This window comes from Camelina sativa, chromosome 16 (genome assembly GCF_000633955.1).
Source record: "Camelina sativa cultivar DH55 chromosome 16, Cs, whole genome shotgun sequence".
Classification (NCBI taxonomy): Eukaryota; Viridiplantae; Streptophyta; class Magnoliopsida; order Brassicales; family Brassicaceae; genus Camelina; species Camelina sativa.
The window spans coordinates 22,544,810-22,570,727 of record NC_025700.1 but is presented as its reverse complement, the minus strand read 5'-3'; the positions used below and the strand labels follow the sequence as shown (position 1 = coordinate 22,570,727).

Below are 25,918 nucleotides of genomic sequence, written 5' to 3'. Positions count from 1 at the left end.
AAGACTCAAAATTCAGACCACAAGAAATGAATTCTAAACGTAACTTTTCCCAAGACTACAACAACAATCCCCCTCCACTTGCTTCTTTAATGCTTCCTCTTTTGCAAGAGCTATTACTAAATATCACAAGCCAGAGTTGAACAATGTATATATATAGAGATTCACATTGTCAATGTCAAAAAAATTGTGTTTCTAATCATCTACTGGTGCTATTAGCAGTCTTGTTCTTGCTCACATCAGCAAGCTCTTCAATAAGTTTCTTCTCCTCTTTGCTCAATCTCTTAGGTATCTCCACTTGCACCCTCACCAACTGATCCCCTCTCATATTACTTTTGTTCAATACTGGAACTCCCTTTTTCGCCATCACAAGCGTCGTGCTAGGTTGTGTCCCCGCTGGTACTTTCAAATCTACCGTCCCATCCACTGTTGGTACTTTCAGTGTTGTCCCTAAAATCGCATCAATATACGATATCTTGCAAGTGTAGAGAATATTTGTATCGTCTCGTTTCAAAACCGGGTCTGGTATAACTTCTATAACAACAAACAGATCTCCCGGTGACCCGCCTCTCTTCCCTGCATTGCCTTCTCCTCTCACTCTTAACCGGCTACCTGAATCAACCCCGGCTGGTACTTTGAGGCTTATCCGTTTCGTCTTCCTCACGCGTCCGTCTCCAGAGCAAGTACCACACGGTGTCGAGATCTCTCCAGTACCGTTACAGGAAGAACAAGTCATGACTTGTTGGAACACGCCGAGAGGAGTTCTTGCCGATGAAACCACTTGACCTTGTCCGCCACACGTGGTGCATTTGGTCGGTGTGGTTCCCGGTTTTGCACCTGAACCATCGCAAGTCCCACAGCTCTCGAGCCGAGATATCTCTATCTCTTTCTCCATCCCGAAAACCGCTTCTTTGAAGTTCAAGATTAGCGAGTAATACTCATCTTGACCATCCACGGCTCTGCTTCTTGAACCTCTACCCATTCCACCTCCTCCTCCCCCACCAAAGCCTTCAAATAGTGACTCGAATAGATCGAACGGATTACTGAAATCCTAATGAAAGTTAATATAAAAAAATCAAAACCAAGAAGTGATCAGAGAGTTGGCTTCGAGTGTCAATAAAGAATAAATCTGTAAATTTTGAACAACATACCCCCATGCCTCCCATCCCACCAGCACCTTTAACTCCGGCCTCACCATACCTATCGTAAAGAGATTTTTTTTCATCGTCTGATAAAACCTGCAGAACAAAATTTTGTTCTATAGTCAACAGAAACATAAAAAGGTTAAAAAACACCTCTAGAATTAAAAAAAACATCTCTAGAAGTTTGAACTTGCATAATGGAAACAAAGGAGAAGTTGGGGTTTCATTTCACCTCATATGCATTACTTATCTCTTTGAATTTCTCTTCTGCGCCAGGATCCCTGTAAGAACATAATAAACATGTAAACAAAATGGTCACAATTTTCTAACTTAGAATTATCAGTCTTGAAGGCACTGAAGACTGATACTTCTATATTTCAGTTTCTGAGCATTTCGTATTTCACTAATGCCTATGAGTTTTGAAGGTACACAATCTATGGAACAACACAACCTAAATTTCTAAGTTTTCCAGTCATCTTATTTTTTTTGGCATATCTTACATTTTGCTAACAGAGATCAAGGTTCTTATCTTGTACTTGAGTATCGATCCTAATTCCTATCCTCTTGTTCGCAAGATATACAGCACTAATCTTCATCAAATGAAGGTTTTCACTTACTTGTTCACATCCGGATGGTAATTCCTAGCCAGCTTCCGATACGCTGAAACAAGAGCAAAAAAAGATAAAATCAGTGTCATACCAAAGAGTACAAGTTAAAAAAAAACACAAAAAAATTAAATCATGGGTTTGATCATGCATGGAAATATATGCAAACGATCCATATACAAGAGAATCTCTCACATTCAGAAAAATGGAAACATACCACTTTTAATCTCAGATTTGGTTGCATTTTTGGAAACTCCGAGTACCGAATAGTAATCCTAGAAGAGCACACAAAAGCAATCAAGATCATGATAAGTAGTGAAGCTGAGATATGCGTATTGTGCAAAGGGAAGAAAGTAGGAACACATACGGCATCAGCTCTAACAGTGAAACGTGATCCTCTGCGAGGATGCATATTTCTGGACGATCCCGTCATTGACAAGAAAGGCAAGGACCCATATGAGAACATACTCGACTTTGAAGCTCCCAAACAATTTATTTGGTTCATGGAACTGCAAAAAGTTGTGAAAACACCCTCCTTTCAGATTATATAACTCTTCCTAAAACTATACCCTCCTTTTACACACTTTCCAAGGAACACTAATAAAACTCTCAGTCTAGAAATCACATAACACTAACTTATAATAGCAACTCTACGATGACTAATAATCTTAAGATGTGCAAAGTGAACAAAGTAAAATTCTTTGAAAGTCTTTAAACCAAACTAGTTTCAATTCTACTCTATGTCAAGAACTACTAAATGCAATCCAGAAAGAAAAAAAAAATCATACTTCTGTTGGCGAGTGGATTGGACTCTGCTGGGGTAATAAGCTCTGACTGCAAATTGAGGACGAATACTCCATTGAGCAACACATGTACTTCCAAATTGTATTGAAGCCATATATTCTCAGCTCAATAATACACACTCCCTGCAAACACAATTAGGTTAGCTTTTATTACTCTCTCTATAAACGCAGAGTGCTAAACCCAAACCCTTGAGCAAAAAACAATACAGATTTCAAAAATTCATAGACAAAACATCAATTTCAATTTCAGTTTAACAAACATACTTCAAAAGTTCAAACAAGCAAGCAAAGACCCATCACAACACATATACATAGGAGTTGTTCATCAACTAGATTTGTATATATATATATATATATATAAAAAAAGGCAAAACATTTCTAACAAAATCCGATGTGGGTTGTTCGAAAAAAACACGAGCTGGTCGGGTAATTAAATTAAGCGGCGGATTCCATACGCCGCAATTTTTGCCCAATCCAGGGTTAAAAGCAAAGGAAACTATGTGAAGACAGAGAATGAGTTCTCTCTCTCTAATGGAGTAAGGTGAATCTTACCGTAATCAATGGTGTACGACGGGAGAAGGAAGAGGCGAAAGAGAGAGAGGGAGAGAGAGAGATAAGAAAACTGATGATGATGAGTTTAGTTTAGACTTAAGACAAGAAGAAACGAATGAAAGGAGTTCGCTAGAAGAACGTAGCCCTTTTTTTCTTAATTTTTACCATTTTTTTTAAAATGAAATCAAGACAAAAAAAAATTATATTAGGAAGGAATTAGGTTGTAAATTATTTTTGAAAAAAAAAAGTTTATAGATGAATAATATGGAAATTCAGTTAAAATGAAAGTGATATCTCTCTCTACTTTGTTGGTATTATCTCCATTTTTTGTTTTTATATTTTATATAATTTGTTAAATATAATAATATTGTCTCTGTTGTAAAAAAAAAAAAATGTTTTTAGGACAAAAATCAACATTTTTTAAAAAAGTAATCAAATGAAAGTATAATTTACTTTTTGTCGCTACCACTTTCACTAGTAAAAAAGTAAGAGCAGGAGCTGATCGAATCTGTGTTATGGTAAGAATGTATATATATATATATATGGTTCAAAGTATAGTAAAGCAAGGACATGTTGTATCATTGTTAATGGTTAGATGTGTTTTGGTTTTATGTAATGAATTGTTCAGATCACGTAATAGGTGTCAATTCTCGTGAACATTAGAGTTGGATCTTGAAAAATCAAAAACTCGCATAAGATTTTTCTTCTTTGTGTCAGTAGTAGATTTGGTTTCCGAGTCTTGTGTCTACACAGCTTAGCAGTCTTGTAAGATCACATTCCCAATATGGCAATATCTATATCTTTTCTTTCGTAATCATCTTTTGGTACTAGCTAGTGGCGATTTAGCAGTCTTGTTTTTTTGCTCATATATATCAACAAGCTCCTCAAGAAGTTTCTTGTCCTCTTTGCTCAATCTCTTATGTATCTCCACTTGCACTCCCTTTTTCGCCATCACCACCGCTGCTTTCATTCTTGTCCCTAGAATTGTATCATTGTAGGAGATATCTTGCAAGCCTAGAGTATATTGGTTATATATAGGTACGTACCAATATACTCTAGGCTTGCAAGATCACCCGGTCACCGCCTCACTTCTCTTCTCCGATATGCTGAAACAAAAGAGCATGGAAGTATGAATCAATGTCATAATTACTAGAAGTACGATTCATAACAAAACACAAAGATCCATTATATCCAGTGATTCTGTCACATTTAGATGAAAAAAAAACTCGAAAACATACCGCTTTTAATCTCAGATAAGGTTGCACATTTTGAAACTCCGAGGACTGAATAGTAAACCTAGAATTGCACACAACCAACCATAAGCAATCAAGATCATAACAAATCAGTGATCTAAGCAAGGCCCTGTTCGTTTCATCATTTAGCATTTACATCTAAATGATCTATTTAAATGATACATCTAAATAGTTCATCTCAATGTCAAATGATCCAACAAACAAGATTAAAAAAATAGTTCATTTGGATGGTTTTATCACGAATTCCCTTGTTATTTTTGGATGAACCATCTTCATCCAAATGGTCCAATTAGAATCATCCACATGAGTTTCAAAATTTTGCCTAAAATTTTAAAACTCATATCAGATGATCTATGTGAATGATTCTAGATGATGCTATTTTTTTTGACAAAAACGAACAACATTTGAATGGTTCATTCAGATGGTCCATCCAAATGATAAAACGAACAAGGCCCAAGTCACAGGAACACATACTGCATCAGCTCTAACAGTGAAGTGAGATCCTCTTCGGTTCCACATATTTCAGGACAACAAGGGCAAGGACCCATGTGAGAACATACTCGACCTTGAAGCTCCCAAAAAATTTATTTGGAACTGCAAGGTTGTGAAATAAGGATATTTAACTCCTCCAATAAATCAAATATATAACTCCAATAAATTTGGATCATAACTGCAAATTTATTTGGATCGTGGAACCTTTTAACGATATGTGATTCAGATATATAACTCCTCCAATAATTCAAAAACCACTAAATAAATCAAGAACTAAATACAATCCAGAGACTTTAACAGTAAAAAATCATACTTTTGTTGGTAGATTGGTTCGAATCTGCTCGGATAATAAGGTCTCACTGCAAATTGAGCAAAACAAGTACTTCCAAATTGTATTAGAGCCATATTAATTTAGTTAGCTCAATTACACTCCCCTGCTATTTACACAACTAAAATAGCTTCAGGGCCTCTTTACTTCTTCTATATACAAATGTACAAGCAATCGTGAATCAAATGCTACAGCCCACCAGTCCTAAGAAGACAAAAAATAAGCCGAAGGGACACTTTGTCGTTTCGATGGGTTTTAAACAAACTAAAACAGAGGAGAGAGATATAGACAAAGAGGCGAAAACACACATAGATTTATGTACCTTAATCAATGGTGATAGAAAACGGTAGCTTCGATACCAAGTCAAGAAGCCAAGAAGATCTCGAAACAATAGGGAATCGAAAATCCTAAAAAATTGTCGAACACGAAAAGTTTACGGAGAGTGAGTGTTCGGTCGGCTAAAAAAGCCCTAACAACTACACTATGTAAATGTTTTATTTTTACATTGGGATTTGGGATAGTCACTAAAATTGGTCTAGTGGTAGTGGGTCTGTAAAATTCACATCTTCAACATATTTTGGTTTTTTTCGTTTTCTTTTCTGCACCCACAACAATATCAATCCAATATATATGGTTTGGTGAATTCATCGTATTGTGAGAACTTAAAATAATTGAGAAATTGAAACATATTTTTGAAAAAAATAATAATCAGTTTGGGCTCCTCATTGATCGTTTCTTACTTTCTTTGTTGTAATCACTTTTATTTTATTAAAATTTTTCATTTCTTACAACAACAGTTAAAATTTGGAGCTAAACCAATACATCCTCCATCAGAATACCCCCTGAATTGTGTACACTCCACCTTGCATTCAACATCTGTAAAAGCTTGCTTACATGGTTTAATGCAATAATCATATCCAAATCCATTGACCGCTGCATAAATATAACTGAGTTAAAAAAATATATATATATATACATACACATGTACATATAAATTGGTTTTTACTAATTTGTTTGTTAAAATAAAATATTCAAAATTTACTTTATAAAATAATCAAAGACAGAGGAACAATAATAACATACATGGTGAGGCTAAAGTGTTGGAGTTTGAAAATGAAGTTGCCAGTACTATAAGAACAAAAAAGAAAAAAGCTTTTGTCATACTCATTTGTTTGTTTCTAAATGTTAGGTTTGTTGTAAAAATGAAGAAGTCCTACAATGCTTTATTTATCATGACTCGGTCGATGGTTTGAAAAGTAAGGGGGACGAGAAAAATAGAAAATTTGACCTACAGTTGTAAAGAGATAAGATTCTCATTATATAGTCAAAAATCTTACAATAAAGATCATTAGATTAAATGTAATATTTGACTGCATGAATTAGAGGGTGTATTGAAACAATGATTTGATAGGATTTTATAGGATTTAGGAAATTTGAGATTTGAAAAGAGTTTTTAGAATATTTGGTAGAATTGTTGGATATTTCATTTTAAGAAAGAGAAAAAAGTTTGTGATTTGGTGAGATTCAAAAAGATTATGTCGGGTGATTTTAAGAGATTGTTTTAGAATAAAAATAAAAAAATTAGATTTCAACACAAAATTGAATAGGCAAATAACACAGGCAGCGATTCAGCAGTCTCATAAACTTCCTGATAATGGCCTAACGCGGTGGAGTACTGTGGTGGTTTTAGACGTGGAGAAGATGGGGAGCCAATGAAGAACAGAACGTCTCGTGTGGGACAGAAAAATCGTAGATATCCTTGTTGGCCCTCCATTGAAGGATGAAGTGATGAAAATCATGCTCATATATAGAAATAATTTATAGTTGGCCACAGTACTAGATTAGATTCAAGGCTTGTTGTCGTTGGTGGTGGCCATCATGCCATGGTCACGTTGAATTGGAAGTAAAATGCAAATGTTGTAAGGAAGAGCTATTATCGTTGTCTCCTTTTTCCAGAGAGGAGTGGTTACTGGATTTTTTTTTTTTAACAAATGCTTCAAATAACACCTCTAAAGGTGTGAATTTTATTATTTGGATTTCTTATGCAAAATTGTATCTAAAAATTCTAGTGATAACGGAAAGAAACAAACAACAAGTAGAGTATACCATTAAAAGAGTTGATTTGAGTTTTTTTTTTTGAAATCTTAATACCATTAAAAGAGGAGTACAAAATTAGGAATGTCCAAAATTTCTTACTTAATTACTCAAATTGTGTGAATTAATTATAAAGGAGATGTTTAATTGAAATTAAGAAGGGTATTTTTTATTATTAAAAACAAATAAAAAAGATTGATCCGTTTATTGTGAAGATCCTCGTGTTTTTGAAGATTCAAACCATGGCTGAATATAGGACTCATTGTTCATTGTTATATCTTAAAGTATACAATATATACAATCTAAACAACCGAGTGAAACGCTGAAAGCTAATGAGAGAAAAAATGATTAGGCAGTTTATCTTGTTGTCTTGGGGAAGTTTCATCGTTGTCATTGTTATGATCCTTGTAATTGGAAAGAAGTAGAAGTGTTTATGTTAGAGATAATTTGATAACTCATAGGTAGAGGATCCATTGAGCCTCTTGATCTGATAAGTTCTTTGATGTTTGAGGACAAACAAAAGTAGAAGAACAATGGTCTATCTACCACGACCCTTGCCACGACCATTTCCACACCCAGGAGGACGTCCAAAAGTTTGTCCTGTTGCACTTGTGTTAGCTAGAGCACTTGAATGTTGTGGAACTTGTGATTGTTGTGTTGATTGGCTTTGAACAACATGTGGTGTCGATTGGCTTTGAGCAACAAGTAGTGTTGGTTGGGTCTGAGCTCTCTGCCACCTCTTTGGTGCATTTAGGATGCTTCATGGATCATCATTATCATATCAGAGTTGTGATGTGTTAACCTTGCCATTACTATTTCATATCATATTAAAAATACATGGCCAAATTAATTACCAAACTTTTCCTCAGTCTTCCTTTCTTGCGTGTATGAGCTAATTACACAACTTGGTTTTTGCAAGTTCCCTTATTGTGACCTATTTGCTTACAATTTCTACAGGTCACAAATTTACCTTCAAGCGTGAGATTTGTTGGATTACTTGATGATTCACCTGGTTCTTTTATCTTATCAAACTTCTTTGGACACCCTCATTTTTTCCTCTTATCAGGCACAAAAATTGGAACTTTGCATGTTCTCCTCCACAATCTTTCCCCATTTACAGAATATCTGTTATCCTTGTAAGTAGCTTGCCAAACGGTTACGAACCCTAGTCGCTTTTTTTCTGGGTTCGCGATTTTTCTGAATTGTGGCAATGAAGAGAACAATGTTCTAGAGACTTTTTAATTAAGTTCTACTTCTGTTAGGTTGCTAAAACTAGAATGATATTGTTTAGAATTGAAGTTTAAGTTCCTTGTTATTCGGTTTTTGTTTTGTGACTTTTAGTGGTTATTTATTGGTTTAATATTTTTGGTGTTGTTTTCGCTGGTTTGCTGTTGATTGTTGGTTGTTTAATTCGGTAGGCTGATTAGTAAGTATGAGATTGTTCATTGATGAATTAAAAAAAATGAGTTGGGTTGTTAACTTAAGAGATCACAATTTCTAACAATTTGTCGAAAGTCACAAAAAGAACATTCTGGTCATGGTGGACCTTCCAGATTTTCATCATTACCAAATCGAAGTCTGACTAACCAAGGTCTATTGCGATAACTTGCATTTATTTCTAATATTTCTCAAAAATCATTTTGATAACTAGGGCTGGGATGACCATACAATAACAACAAATATATAAACCAATTTCATTGAGTTTGAGTATTTGACATAACAATCTACATGGTTTGCTGACTGAACCATGGCTAGTATAAGGGAGGTTCACAATTGGAGGGAAAACCATTTTCTCTCTCTCTCCCTCTCTTTGTGAAATTATTTAGACTTATAACAGTTCAATAAGATTAGTTATTGAGCATACAAGAAATCAAATCACCAATTTATATTAAAGATAATTTCTATCATTTCTTACAACAACACTGAAATTTTGGTGCTAAACCAACACACCCTCCATCCGAGTACCCTTTTAACTTTGTACACTCAAACTTGCAGTCAGTGTCTGTATAATGCGGTAAACATGGTTTAATGCAATAATCATATCCAATCCATTGACAACCAATTTAATGATAAAGAAAAATAATTCACACATATACATATAAAATTGGGTTTACTAATTTTTTTTTTAAATAACATATTCAAAAATACTTTATAAAATGATTCAATATAGAGGAGAAATAACAACATACATGACGAGGCTAAAGCGTTGGAGTTTGAAAACGATGTTGCTAATACTACAAGAATACAATCAGAATTTTTTTTTATCATATTTATTATTTTCTCTCTGATTTTTCTTTTTTTGGTAAAATTAAGAAATCTCTGCAATGCTTTATTTATAGTGACTCTTACTCTCGATGGTTTTGAGAAAAATATAGAATTTGACTGACACTTGTAAAGAGATAAGATTCTCATTAAATAGTCAGAAATTTAACAATAACTATTATTGAATACATTAAATTCAATGCAATAACTTTATATATTGTCATTAATGTTAGAAAAGTTGAAATCATAATTAAATAGCAAATCCCTCCTATTATTAAATCCAAAGTACAAATAAGAAATAATTTTACTAAAGGTAATTAATTACAATCAAATATCATTATAAAGTACATGATAAAATCAAATCAAATCATTAAGGGTTCATTAATAATTGTACATTAGATAGTTAGGATATATTTCGGGTTATGAGTCAAACCCAAAATTAGTTTTTTTCTTCTTTTTCTAAACTATCTAACGTACAATTATTAAAAATCACTTCTCATAATCAAATCAGCATTATATTTTGCTAACAAAATTGATGGTTATAACCAATATTGGTCAAATGCTTCTTTAACAAATCTCTTGCCAATTTTCATTTACATTCACAAAGAGGGAATGCAATAGTGTAGCAATGCTTTAGCAAAGTATGGTTGTATTGATAAATTGTATTATGCTAATTCTGTATTGAAGCCACTTTGGCTACTTGAAACTTTGTGTAATGACATTTGCTAAATCAATATATTTTATTTTGGAGGAAAAAAAACTCAATATTAATCAAATTAAACTTATCTCACACAATTTCCTTACAAAAAAGCAAAAATCATAAGCAATCAAGACCATAACACAATATTGATCTAAGTCTAAATACATATATTGCATCAGCTCTAACTGTAAAGCGAGATCCTCTCCAATTATGCACAATTCTGGAAATGAAGGGCAAGGACCCATGTGAGAACATACTCGACCTTGAAGCTCCCAAACAATTTATTTGGGTCATGGAACTGCAAAAAGTTGTGAAATGAAAAACCTTTTAACGCTATGTGATTCAGATATATAACTCCTCCAACTAATAAGAAGTAAATCAAAAACCTCTAAATAAATCAAGAACTAAATACAATCCATATATTTAAACAGTAAAAAAACCATCCTTTTGTTGGCAGGTTGGTTTGAATTTTCTCAGATAACTGCAATTGAGCAAAGCACCTACTTCCAAATTATATTAGAGCCATAATTTAGTTCAATACACTTCATGCTAATGATACAGCTAAAATAGCTTTAGGCCTTCAAAATCTTGGTCTCTTACTTCTTCTATATATAGTACATAAAAAATCGTGAATCAAATTGTCACACCCTGGTTTCAAACTTGCGGAGAGGTTTAAAAGAATTGATTTGGTCACCTATGTCATCAAAATGCACTTATCTTTTCGGTCAAGGGTCCTGAGAGAACTTTATAGTTAAGCGTGCTTATGCTGGAGTAGTCTTATAATGCGTGATCTTCCGAGTAGTGACTGTCGGAACTGTGCGAGTGAAGACAAAACACAGGGAAAGATCATGTGGTGATTTGTAAAGACGGTAAACAAGTTTTTAAAAACCTTCCAGACGTAGCGAACCGACCGTCGAATATAGATGGGCTCACGGACGTAGTGAGAGGACGTGAGACCCATTAAGAAAAGTTGGCCCATGGACTAGGATTGGACATGGGGCCCACAAAGAGGTGGCGGTCGGGGTGTTACACAAATGCTATAATCCTTTGAGCGACTTGATATTCTTGTTTGTGATATTGCTTGTTGTATGATCCGTGTCTGCATTATCTTAGGTATCACTTGCATTGTTCCATTAGTACATGACCATAGTTGCATTGATGTATTATTAGTTAGGTAACAAGCATTAGGCGGATCATGTTATCCCATACGTCTGCTCTGTGTTGCGTGTAACTCCGTAACGTTAAGGTTTACGAAGGTTCAGATTGGGTCATGCTCGGCCGGACGCTACATGACTATGTAGTATGAAGGGATGTAGATCTCTTTTAGACTTTGTGTCTAGGAGTGTAGGGAATTGCCTTGGGATACCATGTATTCATAGAAGACCTTACTTAGGATAGAAGCATGCATAATCATTATCTCCACTGAATACTTAATTCGAGTCTTCATGCATTTGATTGTATTACTTTGCACTTGATTATACTTGTTGCATTGTATCATTGATTGTTGGATGGATCTGTAATGCTTGCTGCTTGGGGATAGGTAGATGGGTAGGATTTTTTAGGTATCGTTGGGTAAGATTTTTCTAGATATCGGCCTCACTAATTATTAGATTACTTATGATTCTACTTTATTTTTCCCGAAATCATTAGCCAAAAGATCTCCGTAGTAGCGGCAACGTGACCTAATCGAATCAATGTAGATTTTACAGATTTTGTAAATTCTTACTATGTATATTATGTATGGTTTTCAAAAAGGATCCGAAAGCTATATAAACGTTTTGGTAACGATTTTCGCGTATATTATATATATATGTAAAGACTCGAATTTTCAAAATATAAATTGTTATTCCAACTGATATTAAGTCTTGTCCGGACTTAACACAACTATCGCTCGCGGTACGGGCTGCAAAGCCTTAGGCTGTGTTTGAGAGGTCGGCCGCTCGCGGTTAGATGACCAGGGCGATTGGATTCATTCCGAAAGCCTTGGTTGTCTGACTACGGGAGTCCTAAGTAACGTTTCCGATTTGTTCTTATATCTAGAATGGGTCGGGGGTGTTATAGACACTCTTCTGGTTTTGATCGACATGAATGATACTAGGATTTTTGTATGTCCTAGCAGGTTCAATTAACCTTATGTAGTTGTAGTACTTAAGGTGTCAATCCAAATGGGATGTTGCTAGTCACTCAAGATGCAATCAAGATTTCACAAGTCAAGACAATTCAAAGAGAGTGTTTTTATCTAACAATCCTAGAATGATGAAAATGCAAAACGGAAATGTGTTCTAGGACTAGAAACGAAAATGCATGACAGGAAGCGTAAATGAATAAAAACAAAAACGAGTCTAAGCATGAACTAAGAGGCAAGAAATGAAACAGTCTCAGGAATGTAATAAAATTTAGAAAGAAAGAGGTCCTAAGGATGGGAGTAATTGATGTCGGTGAAGTCTCCTAGTCTACAAAGTGTTTAACATGCCACAAGCAATCTATCCCTAGACAATGAACATCACAACTTAGCTAATCCAATCTCTTGGCAAAAGTTACTCAGACTCAACCACTTCCATACCCAGCTCTCGCTAGAGAAACATGGTTGAGCAGGCATGACAAACAAGTTCGTTCATGTCAACAAATATCCTAGACAACTAATCTCTTAGGCTAGGAACGTAAGTCTCTGGCACTTGTTGGTCAGACATTTCATCAAACACCTTTTGGGTGTGGAAATGTCTCGAACCTAGTTCCAATTGATCAGAGAGAAACTAGCATTTCTAACACTAGTCCAGAAGGGAATCATAAAAATCAAAGCTTAAACACTCTACATCTTAAGATCCTCCACCTAGTCTATCCTATCCTCAAGGACTACTACACTACTCAGATCCGAAAATCATTATCCAAGATGCAAACACAGAAAACATTGAAACAAGCATTATTAGGTAGATAAAAATAAGATGAACAACTTTTGAGAAGAAATCAAATACAAAAACTGAATAAACTCGGAGATGTCGGATTACAAGTCTGAGAACGTTTTTAGGTGGCTAGGTTAACCTTAAGAACAAAAACGAAAATGAGATAAAAGATAGGATGTATCCAGCCAAGACTTAACAAAATGTATTTATAGTAAAAACATGTAAATCTCTAAAACTTAAAACGACAAGGTGAAGAGTTGGATTGAGAATCTCCTGAAGCGTGTAAGACAGAACGTATTCTTGACATGTGCGAATGAGTCGGTGTGCGACCAGTCCTCGATTGGTATATGAAAGTGCCTAGAATGATGTGAGTGAAAGTGGCTCGAGCGTGGTTGGTGAAAGTGGCTCGAGCATGGTCGGTGAAAGTGGCTCGAGCTGGATGTATACACATCCACTAAAACGATGATAACTCTTGAACGACACTTCCGATTGGCTTGAAACAAACAGCGTTGGAAAGATGACTCAATTCCCTACAACTTTAATTTATACGTCAAAAGATAATTATCACTCGAGTGGAACGGCTCGAACGGGGTTGTGAGATTGGCTCGAGAGACGGTTCCGGAAGTGTTGTGAGATTGGCTCGAGAGAGGGTTCCAAGAATGTTGTGAACTTGGCTCGAGAGAGGGTTCCGAGAGTGTTGTGCAGCGGATGGGTCGAGTGATGCGTTCCCGACTGGTGACTTGAGAATGGCTCGATTGATGCGTTCCCGACTGGTGACTTGAGAATGGCTCGAGTGATGCGTCTGGAAGGTGTGGCTCGAGCGGATGCGCTTCCAACGTCTCCTAGATACCTGAAATACTTCGAAATGTACAATGTATGCAAGGATGATGCAAGAGCTACCTAGACATGCAAAGTGTATAGAAAAGACTAGAAAATGATACAAAACAATGAGTTATCCTAGGGCCGACGGTCTATTTCCCCACGAGAAGTATTGTATCGAATCAGATAGATCTCGTTCTTTACCCTCGGTCTATATGTCCCCGAAATAAAAGTTCAAAAGCTATATCTCCCCGAATAAAAAGTTCGAAAGCTATATCTCCACAATTCTGGATTATATTGGTTTACCGTCTAAACCTGAGACCAAACAAGATCTGTCTCGAATGTAAACCAGATGTTGAACCAGTTTGGTAATAAAACCCGACCCATTTGATCATAAACCCAGAATCCCCAAATAAAACCTAAAATCGATTTTCGTTGTTCATAATCGATTACTTTTATTGAGTTTGGTTCTTCTTCTTGAGATTACTTCTTCTTTCATTTACGAGTTTGAGTATCACAATGAGTAATGTATCATCCAATTCCACTGAATCTAGTTTGCAAGGAAGAGGAAGGGCTATCGGTGTGCCAAAGAGATGTTGGTGCGGAGAAGGAATCATATCTTTGATATCGAAGTCTGATTCCAACCCTTACAGGAGATATTATCGGTGTCAATTTGCCGTAGCTAATAAGGTAAGTCGATTTTGTTTTATTTTTGATTTTTTCTGTTTTCGTGTATAAAATTAGGAATGTTGCAGCTTAGGAATGATGAACACACTTTCAAATGGGTGGATGAGGCATTTGTCAATGAGATAGACACATTGAATGCAAAGAATGCTGACCTTGAGAAGCAGCTGAAAGAGATCAGAACAGAGAGGTTTGAGTTTGAGAAGATGGTCTATGAGAAGATGGAGAAGGAGATATTTGAGAAGGTTGAAGATGGTTTGTCTGAAGCCAAAGCAAGCCATAAGAAAATCATGATTGTCTTAGTCTTCTTTTGTATGATCATGATTGGTCTCACTAAGCTACTAGGTTGAAGAACGAGATGAGTGTTGTTCCTTTAGTTTGTTGTTGCTATGTTTTTGTTTCAGTTGTAATATGTTGCTATTAAAAGACTATGAGATGGTAATGAGAAGCAAAAGTTAAGAAGTTATGATCATTAATGAAATCCTAAATCGTTCACAAAACAGTTAACAAAAGACATCTCAATTTTTGACAAAAGACATAGGGATTACAAGTCTATGTGGTCGAAAATACATTCAAGGCAACCACAAAATTAGAACCCTATTTCTACTTAGCTAGTTTGATTAAGCTTGAGTGAGTGAACCTTGGCTTGGTTCCGGTTGACTTGGCTGCAAAACAAATATAAAACATTGAAATATTAGTAAACCGAAACAAGCTCCACAAACTGAAACCATGAAAAGGAAAATACATTCACCTTGGGAAATTCATTCTTGTGGAACCTAGAATTATGATTAGCTGCTCCACAAATGCCACAATGCATGATTCTTTTTTTCTCCTTTGGTTTCTTCTTAGTTGGCGACTCATTAGCACCCTTCTTCCTTTTTTTGTCAGGCTTTGTCTTCTTCTCTTTAGCTTGATCGTTATCTTCATCTGGTAAACACACATTAGGAGTCTTTGTTTCAGGCCAAAACCGTGGACCTCTCTGTGGAACGAGGCCTTCGGTGTAATTCCTTTTCCATATAGCTGTCCGGAACCATTGACAGACATAGTTCTCAGCTACAAGTGTTTTGTCGATGATGACTGCATAGGCATGTTCACATGGGATGCCACATATCTGCCACTTCATGCAAGAACAAAGCATCTTTTTCAGGCAGACTCTGTGTTTATCTAAGCCATGCGTTACTTCATATGCTCCATTGGTGCTTGAGCTGACCTTCGACTCAGATGCATACTTATGCTCTTTAGCTAGAAACAATGCAACATATGGAGTACAAATCCCTGCAAACAAGCATACACAATCATTATCGTGTACAACCATAAACAAACATCATCATTTATAAGAAAAATGAGGAAATTACCTGTGTGAGAATGAGATTCTGCAGACCTTTTGGCAATCCTCACCATCGCAAGTCGTCTGATTGTCTCTAGCATAGCAATGAATGGTTTCTCTCTTGCCTTGTTAATGGAGCTGTTAAAAGACTCTGTGGGGTTATTATCAACATCTTCACAATAACTCCCAATCTTGTGAAATGCCCTGCACCAGCTTTTTGGATTTGTTCTCATGACATCATTGTACACACCAGTATCATAGCAGTAGATCCTCTCCAAGTGCCGCTTGTAATCCACCTCATTGTAAGACCATGCTAAATCCCACAATAGTGGCTTCATTCGGGTTTTATTACCATGATGCTTCTTCAAGTTCCCATAGATGTGTTGCACACACATTCGATGCTCCATTTTTGGTAACTCCAGCTGAACAGCCTTGATCAATCCCTAAACAATAAGAATAATCATTGTTAGTTGTCATAAACAAAAGAACTATCAACATCAGTTACAAGCCAAGAGATAAAAAATTACCTTTTGCCTATCAGAAATCAGTATAAAGCCATCACCATCATTCAATCCAAGGTCAGTCTTTAGCAACTTCATAAACCAAACCCAATTATCTGTGTTTTCAACTTTAACCACCCCCCATGCTATTGGATAAATACCATTGTTTGCATCCCTACCTAAAGCTACCAAAAGCTGTCCCTTCACCTTATTCTTTAGGAAGCAACCATCAATTCCTATTAGAGGCCTACAAGTCTCTTTCCATGTTCTTCTTATGTTGTCAAAACAAACATAGAACCTATTGAACATGTCTTTCCCATCATCAGTCGTCACACATTCAACCTCTACATGTGAATCCTTGTTAGATTCTAATATCTCAGCAGCATAATCTCTTAATCTAGCAAACTGTTCATCATACTCCTTATCAATCCAAATTAGTGCCTTCTTTCTAGCGGCCTGACATTGATGCCTAGTGACACTAATCTTCCACCTTTCCTTTATGATTTCTTCCATTTTCATTGGCATGAAGTACTCAGGATTATCTCTAATCTTATCAAGAAACAACCTAGCTATATGTGGAACCTTAAACATCTCACATTCTCCATTAGGGATACAGCTATGCTTATCATTAAACTTTCTAATCCTCCACATATTATCACTTGGCAGAATTGCAGCATACACCTTCCACTCACACCGTGAACCATCATCTCCATTACAACCAACACATATAAAGCCAATTTTGTTTTTATCATACCTGTATTGCTTCAGATTGTTTCCAGTTCTGAGAACATAGTCCGTCACTGCTTCTTTGAAAGCGACTCCACTGAAGAATGTCTGCTTATCGTACAAATGCCCATCACCGCGCCTGATATGTGTGTGAACTGGCTCTGTACCGTCACCGTTTTCATCGGTATCACTCTCCGGATACACATCATGGCGTACTGGTGGTTCATCGACGAACTCATTCACCAACTGGTCGATGTGAAAGTCATCTCTGTCGTTGGCTTCTTCGTCGAAATCTCCACCAAACTCTGCATCTGAAACGACAATCGCCATTATCGTTGTCTTCGCTAAGGAATTTCGATATTGATTTTGGATTTCACTATCTAGGGTTCTTCGCAAATTGGAGTTTTTTGGATTTCACTATCTAGGGTTCTTCGCAAATTGGGGTTTTTCGATATCGAAGTTAATCGGGTCGAAATCGGGTTTGCTTTGGTATAATGAAGGTTTAGTTTTTTTCTTAATCGGTTAGGTAAATAGTAAACCGATATAATCCACGATTATGGGTTAATTGATGTAGAAAAATTAAACTGTGGAGATATAGCTTTCGAACTTTTTATTCGGGGAGATATAGCTTTTGAACTTTTATTTCGGGGACATATAGACCGAGGGTAAAGAACGAGATCTATCTGATTCGATACAATACTTCTCGTGGGGAAATAGACCGTCGGCCCGTTATCCTAACTAAAGTATGATAAATATATGCTAAGGAGAGACAAAATATAGACATATCAATGAACACCTGGCTAAGGTTGCGTCGACCGATACACACCTTGTGTCGATCGATGCAGACACCTTGTTTGGACCGACATACTCCTTGTATCGATCGACGCATGCTCGACATTTCCCGAAAACCCTAATTAGCGTCGACCAACACCTCCACATGCGTTGATCAATGCTCGTTAGGTTCTTGCGCCGTCTTCTCACTTGCGTCGACCAACACACGCCTTGCGTCGATTGACGCAACTGTCGAGCATCAATTTTCTCGAAGCTCCAAATCAGATCTTCCTTCCCAAACGCACCAAACTCCGTCCAGAGTCACATAGGAGTCTCACAAAGCCTCAAGTACCACGAAAACACTCCAACAAACCAAGAAATCAACCAAAAAATACATTACCACGAAAATCAGAGAATCTCAAGCTTAGATAAGTCATGGTGATGCACTCACCTTTGCAATAAGAAGATTATGACCAAAGAAAACGACGAGAACACACTTCTAGCAAACTTCTAACACGATCCCAATCTCATATCTCTCAAGAACAGCTAGAAATCTTCAAAAACTCACAAGAACTCTCAAGAACACTTTTCTCTCTTCTTTTCTCTCTGGAACGACAAATGAGCGCCTGTGTAGATCCTTAACTCGACTTCCAGCTTATAAATCCCGGTTTAGGGCTTTCCTTAACCCAAACCGCTCTAATTCGATGATTTAAAACAAAACGATCGAACCAAAATTTGGTTGTGTCGATCGATGCACCTATTGTGTCGATCGGCACCCATCCGTAAACCAACCAAATCGGTTTGAGGATGTTACATGTTACTAGTTATTTTGTTTATTTCCAGTTTATCATTTGTGTTATTGAATTGGTTTTGTTGGTATTATAGTTAGCATGTTTTTAATTGGAAAAATTAATTAATAATTGTTGACCAAAAAAAATTAATTAATAATTATGAGATTATTTATTAATTGATTAAAAATGGATGCGATTATTTCAGAATTGTGCAATATTCTTTATATAAAAAAAATATCTAGCATTCGATTAACTTATATATGCATTGCACAAGAAAATTTAAGAGTTCTCTATCATTATTTTTTATCTAAAAAAACAAAATTTACAAATAATGCATTGCTTGATTCATTGAATTTTACTCTCCCTCTCCCCCTCCCTCTCTCGAATAATGCTAAGCCTTTGTAAAATTATTTAGACTTTCTAAGCTTATCTAAGTACAATAAGATTAGTTTGAGCATACAAAATACATTTTTATTTAAGCAAAACCAAGTACAAGATATCAAATCATCATTTTATTATAGATTATCCATTTCTATTATTTCTTACAACAACACTTAAATTTTGGTGCTAAACCCATACACCCTCCATCCGAGTAGCCTAACAACTTTGTACACTCAAACTTGCAGTCAACATCTGTATAATGTGGTAGACATGGTTTAATGCAATGATTATATCCAAATCCATTGACAGCTGCATAAATACAACCAAGTTAAAGAAAAAGAAATATATATGCACACATATACATATAAATTATAAATATTATTTTATAATATAATCAAAAATATATGAACAATAACATCATACATACATGATAAGGCTAAAGCGTTGGAGTTTGAAAACGATGTTGCTAGTACTAAAAGAACAAAAATAGCAAAAGCTTTTGTCATATTCATTATTTTATTTCTTATTGTCAATTTTGTTGTAAAAATAAGAAGTCTCTAAACTGCTGTATTTTATAATGACATTTACTGTCTTCACTTGTAAAGAGATAAGATTCATATTAAATAGATATAAATCTTACAATATACACCATTCAATGTATTATATTAATGCAATATATATGTATACAGAAAAGAAAAGTTGAAATCATATTTATATAGACAGTATATGTTATTATGAGTCAAATTTAACAAATTTGGAATATGGTCAAAGATTTTTTGGGTAACAAATTTAGTAATACAACATATTGAGTCAAAATTATATATATATATATATATACTGTATTAACAAATTTAGAAATCAGTGTTAAGTTGAAATGACAATTATCATATGTATATATATATATATATTTTGAGTCAAAACTAACATATATATATATATATATATATATATATATATATATATGCATGTCTAATAGTATTTGGAATATGGTCAAAGAGTTTTTCTGGTAACCAATTTAGTAGTACATTACATATTGTTAAAGTAAGCTAATGAAGTAGAAATTGAAATAGATGATACCAATATTATAACACTTCATGATTTTCTTTGAAATATTATTTATTAAGTTAAATCTGTAATGAAACTTAATTAGCCTATCATTTATTGTATAACATGATGTTATACACTTAATTTAACAACATCAAAATATAAATATTTGTCTTTTTCTTATTTTCTATTTGTTTTTTTTTTGGTGCAAATTTTTCAATCTGTATATAATATTTAAAATCTATACATTAAAGATATTGGGAGAAAAATATTTTAAGTTCATTATTTTCTCTTTTTATTTATTATTTACTATTTTGTAAATCATAAATTAATTAATATAATTTATAATATTTATATAATTAAAAACTATTTATGCATTAATTGATTTATATATATCTCTTATATTAATAGAAAAACATTCTCACCTAAAATGTTGAGGTGTCGCACTCACAGAACTCGAGACATTTTTTTATTTGTCGTCAGTTTTTAATAATATATACATTTATATACGATTGTATTTTTCCAAAAAATTAAATAACACCCAAACTGATTTAACTAATTTCTAATCTAACTTTGTTTTCTACATTTTTTTATTTTGTTTTTTTTACAAAGTTCTAATATTGTTTCAAGTAAAAAAAATATGTTTTTTTTTCTAAAAACATTTTTTTTACCAGACATAGATGCACCATACAGCCTTTACATATTCTCATCCTTTTTGAACATATTTTGAGAAACGAGAAGACTAATAATAACCCGTTTGGGCTCCTCATTGAGATAATATCCAAATGAGCACCATAACTTAGGTAGCTACAAAAGTAATTAAAATCATACGGGGAAACATCTCCATTTTCACCAATTTTTATATTATTACTATAAAGATTTTATAGTTTTTCAATTATTTCTTACAACAACAGTTAAAATTTGGTGCTAAACCAATACACCCTCCATCCGAGTACCCTCTGAACTGTGTACACTCCACTTTGCATTCAACATCTGTAAAAGCTCGTTTACATGGTTTAATGCAATGATCATATCCAAATCCATTGACCGCTGCATACATATAACCAAGTCAAAAATAAAGAAATATATAAGAACACACATATATATATATATATATATAAATTGGTTTTACTATCTTTTAAAATCTAAAATATTCAAAAAATACTTTATAAAATTTTCAAAGATATATGAACAATAACAACATATATGATGAGGCTGAAGCCTTGGAGTTTGAAAACGATGTTGCTAGTACTACAAGAACAAAAATAGCAAAAGCTTTTTTCATATTCATTATTTTATTTCTTATTGTTAATTTTGTTGTAAAAATAAGAAGTATCTGAAACTCAAAGGCTGTACTTATTTATATTTTATAGTGACTCTTACTATCCATGGTTTTGAAGTAAAAAAGAAAAGAAAAATAAAGAATCCGGCCTATAATTGTAACGAGATCATTAAATCTTACCATAAGTATCATTCAATATATTAGATTCAATGCATTATTTGACTAGAAAAATTATTGTTATAAAATTATATAACAAGTAGTTATTTTGAGTCAAAATTAGCATATATATTTGGATTCCTACTCTTTGGAATTTGGTCAAAGAATTTTTTTTTCACCCACATATTAATTAAAATATACCTTTATGATTACCCAATCTGGAGGAGAAATGGTCAGAGACTTTTTTTGGTAACCAATTTAGTACAACATTACATATTGTTAATGTAGGCATATGAAATATAAATTTTACTAGATGATACTAATGTAACTACACCAATTGATTTTTATAAAATATTTATGAAGGAGTTTTATTTATATTCTTAAAACTAATGACATTTTCTTTAATTTTCAAAAAACTTGATTTTAGTTATATAAATATACTTTGGCCTTTGGGGAGTGTCTTTAAACCATAACTATATAAGGCTAACCGTGAAACTAAATTACTACATTAAAAACCGTTTAAAACCTCTATCTGGTATATACTGGACTATTTGTGGTTGAATCGATAGATCGGGGTTTGAATGTTATGAATTAGTAATGACTTTTAGACTTGGACTATGTCGGCCGGTCAAATTTAACACATCCTTTCAATGTGCCTGACTTCCTTTGTTTTTTTCTTTCTTACTCCATAGAGAATTATTGTTTACAAATACATGTAATGGTTCAGTTGTCTATTTTATTTGTCTAAGAAAAAATCTAGAATCTCTTTTTGATAAAAGAAAAACAAATGGAGCTAAATATGCAGACGTTAAAAAATAATATAATTTGTTTTGAGCATATTCGAATTCTCTGGCCTCATGGCCCTCATGGCCTCATCATATCCATTATTACAAAGTTTTTACGATTTGGCGATTGTCATGCCTCATGGAATGAGCCTCATCTTTGTTTGTAACCTGTCCAATTAACTAATCCACATCAATAAAACATGTTTGGAGGTGTTCCTTTAAACTAGATCGCATTGCACCAATCCTTTTCTATTCGAAGGTCTAAGTACCAAGCCACTAAAACCAAGCTTTTGCAGAAGAGATGCTCCTACACTTTATAACGCTTGTAGCCTTTTTTGCATGGTCAACGATTTTTGTATGTAACCATTTTAGTAATTATACGTACAGACATATTGCTAATGTTAATGTACACTTGTCGATAATGTTACGAACCAACTTGAAGTGTTGGAGATTATTTTTGCTGAGGTATCAAGCAACAAAAAAAATATATATATAACGCTAGAGGAAACACAGTTTAAGTATTCCCCAAAAGACCAAAACTGAACAAAGTTTGGTGAATCAAGGTGCATGATTTACCAAAATTTTGGTCATACGCTTATACGTACATTAATATTCATATATAATACATGCAAAAGTCTTCCCCGAACATTACCGTACTTCGTCTCACTCCACTGTTGGGTAAAGATCCTTTGACAATCTTAATTCTCCGACCATAAGCAAAGGCTTCGAAAGAAACATATCATGACTCGATTCCATAAGCTCTACTCGTGTCTCACCTCCGACTAGTTTCCATTTAAACCCTTGCAAAAGCCTCGCGAGCATCATGGTGGTTATCGCCGTACCTAACGCCGGAGCAGCACATCCTCTCTTTCCAGTACTAAACGAGATAAAGCGGAGATCATTCTCCGTCAAAGTCACTTCCGAACACTCATTCAGATGCCTCTCCGGTTTGAAACTAAGTGGATCAGACCAAACCTTAGGGTTACGACCAAGACCGTAACGGCTAAGTAAAACTTGACTTCCTTTAGGGATATGGTAACCTGCGACGGTTGTGTCGGAGAGTGCCACGTGTGGGAGGTTGAAGGCGGCGACGGGATGAAGACGAAAAGCTTCTCGGATAATAGCTTTGAGGTAGTTAAGTTTTGGGATATCAGATTCTTGGACCAATCTTTCTTTGCCGACAACTCTATCGATCTCTTCCATAGCTTTGTGGAGGATCTCCGGTTTGTTTATCATCTCCGCCATGGCCCATTCTACGGCGTTTGATGGATTGTCCGGCGCCGCCATTACAAGTTCCTACAAAATATATAAATGAGTTTTATTATAGTTTAAGCAAGTTGACAAATAAGAAATCCTTCTAATAATCTTATAACCAAAAAAAGAAATGATTCTTATCAGTTTATGATTCTATGAATGGATCCAATACATGGGTAACATGACTTTATGCTGCTATACATAATATGTTTTCTTGATGATATTTTTTTTTATACATGTTTTTTTATCCTTAATATTTGTTGACAAAATTAAACAAAAAAAAGAGTTATTTTGTATACAATCTGTTTTTTTTTTAAAGATGCTATTTAAATCTTGAATGGCCATATCTGGACTCACCTAAATTTTGACGTTACTTGTTTCGCTTTCACGATATTTTACTTTACCAAAACATGAGACATTTAGTTTTTTCAATAATTTTAATTTTATTTTAATGAATAGAAATTTCAACATTCAACTCAAAGAAATGTCAAACTATTTTTTGCGCCGGTATTCTATAATATGTAAAATTTTTACACATCTAATTAAACTTTAAAGTAATTGAAATTTTTATATACGAAACATGTCAAAATATACCTTAATGGTTGGTTTGATTTCATCAGCGGTAAGCAACGGCTGGCCATTTTCGTCCTTGATAGAGATGAAAATGTCTAGAAAATCTTGGATCTGAGTTCTTTTACCTTCTCTCCACATCTTAATCCTCTCGTCAATAACAGGATCGTGATATTTATCCATAATTGCACTAGCTTCTCTCATGATCTTTTCATGTCCGTTTAGATCCAATCCCGTAAGCATCGGTAGATAATCCGATACACAAAACGCAAACGTAAACCCTAACCCCTCGAACATAGCATCCATATGCTCGATATCTTCCACGGTCGGTCCACCGTTGGTTTCAGTCTTCTCCGAGAACGTCCTCGTCCCGAACATAAGCCTCTTGATCGCATTTCCACAGTAATGCCTCGTAACAAACCGGAGATCGACCGGTTCGGAATTTTTAACCATGTTGTAAAGCCAAGCGGTCAAGTGATCTGTTTCCTCGGCTCTATTGTCGTGTAGCCATCGGTGTCTTGCCGGACAAACAATCTCCGTCATGATCACTTTCCTCATCTTCTTGAATTGTTCGCCGAACGGTGTGATCACGCATGTTTTGTAGCCGTTGGAGAGGATCTTTTGAGCATAAGTGAGTGGTCTTGACGCGAACAGTGCGTCTTGTTGCTTGAAAATCTCACGTGCTATCTTAGGACACGTAACGGAGATCACGTGAGTGTTTCCTAGACGTACACAAAGTATCTCCGTGTTAAGCTCTTTCATGAGGCTATGAATCCACCGGAAAACTGGACGGTTTTTGAGCATCGCCGGAATCATTCCAACGATTGGAAAACCGGTGGGTCCTGGTGGGAGAGGATGCAACTTCTTGTTTTGTGAAGATGACTTTATTTTCTTGAGTATCATCATCAAGAGAGAAATGGCCACAAAGGCTTGGAGTATCGTGAGGAGATACATGTTGCTAAACGACGACCCGGGACTTGACTTGCTCGTGAGACCAGAAGAGTTTGAAGCTGAAGTATCCATTAAATATATGATTTGTATGGAAGAAAGAGAAGAAAAAACTATGTGTTTTGTAATTAGGCTAATTGTTTCTGCATGGATCCTTGTAACACCTTGTTATTTATAATGTCACATAAACACAGGTTAAGTGACGATGATACCCCATTTGTTGCGGGGAGGAAGCAGTGTGGAAGGTATAGGTAGAGTTGGACCGACTTGGTCTCTACTGATGAGTGTCACCATATTGAATATATTTTTTTTTGGGCGAATAACAAAAATGTAATTAGAAGATAATACTATTATAATTTATTTATACTTGTAAAATGAATTTGTTGGTGACCTGCCAAAATTCCTCGTGTTATATATGCACTCAAATCTAACAAAACACTAGTGTGTTGATTTTTCTACATTATGCCGTTGTTTCTCTCTACATGCATTTTCTTTGATATAGTAATAAGTTTCAAAACTTTGAGATTCAAAATTTGCTGTTGATGACGAGGCCATATAGCTGATAATTTCCTTGTGTCTGTATTGTGTCCCAACGTCACCAGCCAAATTCTAATTCATATACTGTATTCACAATGGATGTTTTTTTCTTTAAAAATAGTTAGCTATTAGTTAACAGGGATTGAAAAAACCGTATGTACTGTATACCATCATTTTTTAAGCACAAAATTATGCTTAAATAGAGCACGTCTATT

The 25,918-nt window shown here is 34.8% G+C and overlaps 4 protein-coding genes and 1 long non-coding RNA gene across 5 annotated transcripts; 1 reads left to right on the top strand and 4 right to left on the bottom strand.

The window, feature by feature from the left end:
• On the bottom strand, positions 12-3,209 carry LOC104751875 (chaperone protein dnaJ A6, chloroplastic). Its single transcript, XM_010473921.2, has 8 exons — positions 3,100-3,209; positions 2,533-2,670; positions 2,112-2,253; positions 1,962-2,019; positions 1,757-1,799; positions 1,372-1,420; positions 1,149-1,235; positions 12-1,048 (listed from the first exon to the last, which is right to left on the bottom strand). Exons 2-8 carry the CDS (start codon positions 2,640-2,642, stop codon positions 197-199), a joined length of 1,341 nt encoding a protein of 446 aa, XP_010472223.1. The 5' UTR covers positions 2,643-2,670; positions 3,100-3,209; the 3' UTR covers positions 12-196.
• On the bottom strand, positions 8,937-9,548 carry LOC109129615. Its single transcript, XR_002035897.1, has 2 exons — positions 9,456-9,548; positions 8,937-9,268 (listed from the first exon to the last, which is right to left on the bottom strand). It is a non-coding gene; the product is annotated as an uncharacterized LOC109129615 (long non-coding RNA).
• On the top strand, positions 14,467-15,103 carry LOC104753935 (uncharacterized protein At4g04775-like). Its single transcript, XM_010476113.2, has 2 exons — positions 14,467-14,637; positions 14,703-15,103. The coding sequence occupies exons 1-2, from the start codon at positions 14,467-14,469 to the stop codon at positions 14,979-14,981; spliced, it is 450 nt and encodes a 149-aa protein (XP_010474415.1). The 3' UTR covers positions 14,982-15,103.
• LOC109129544 lies at positions 15,252-17,514 on the bottom strand. Its single transcript, XM_019237827.1, has 5 exons — positions 16,486-17,514; positions 15,987-16,401; positions 15,842-15,906; positions 15,383-15,742; positions 15,252-15,296 (listed from the first exon to the last, which is right to left on the bottom strand). The coding sequence occupies exons 1-5, from the start codon at positions 17,512-17,514 to the stop codon at positions 15,252-15,254; spliced, it is 1,914 nt and encodes a 637-aa protein (XP_019093372.1).
• On the bottom strand, positions 22,817-25,406 carry LOC104751874 (tryptophan N-monooxygenase 2). The gene is made up of 2 exons (XM_010473920.2): positions 24,243-25,406; positions 22,817-23,690 (listed from the first exon to the last, which is right to left on the bottom strand). Exons 1-2 carry the CDS (start codon positions 25,239-25,241, stop codon positions 23,058-23,060), a joined length of 1,632 nt encoding a protein of 543 aa, XP_010472222.1. The 5' UTR covers positions 25,242-25,406; the 3' UTR covers positions 22,817-23,057.

Excerpts from the sequence above, each read along its gene's own strand:
- LOC104751875 (XM_010473921.2), bottom strand. The coding sequence starts at position 2,642 with ATGGCTTCAATACAATTTGGAAGTACATGTGTTGCTCAATGGAGTATT. Across the intron at positions 1,421-1,756 it reads TACCATCCGGATGTGAACAA|GGATCCTGGCGCAGAAGAGA; the intron begins GTAAGTGAAAAC and ends ATGTTCTTACAG. Across the intron at positions 1,049-1,148 it reads GTGGGATGGGAGGCATGGGG|GATTTCAGTAATCCGTTCGA; the intron begins GTATGTTGTTCA and ends AACTTTCATTAG.
- LOC104751874 (XM_010473920.2), bottom strand. The coding sequence starts at position 25,241 with ATGGATACTTCAGCTTCAAACTCTTCTGGTCTCACGAGCAAGTCAAGT. Across the intron at positions 23,691-24,242 it reads AAATCAAACCAACCATTAAG|GAACTTGTAATGGCGGCGCC; the intron begins GTATATTTTGAC and ends TATATTTTGTAG.
- LOC109129544 (XM_019237827.1), bottom strand. The coding sequence starts at position 17,514 with ATGGCGATTGTCGTTTCAGATGCAGAGTTTGGTGGAGATTTCGACGAA. Across the intron at positions 16,402-16,485 it reads TGATTTCTGATAGGCAAAAG|GGATTGATCAAGGCTGTTCA; the intron begins GTAATTTTTTAT and ends CTTATTGTTTAG. Across the intron at positions 15,907-15,986 it reads AGAATCTCATTCTCACACAG|GGATTTGTACTCCATATGTT; the intron begins GTAATTTCCTCA and ends GCTTGTTTGCAG.
- LOC104753935 (XM_010476113.2), top strand. The coding sequence starts at position 14,467 with ATGAGTAATGTATCATCCAATTCCACTGAATCTAGTTTGCAAGGAAGA. Across the intron at positions 14,638-14,702 it reads AATTTGCCGTAGCTAATAAG|CTTAGGAATGATGAACACAC; the intron begins GTAAGTCGATTT and ends GGAATGTTGCAG.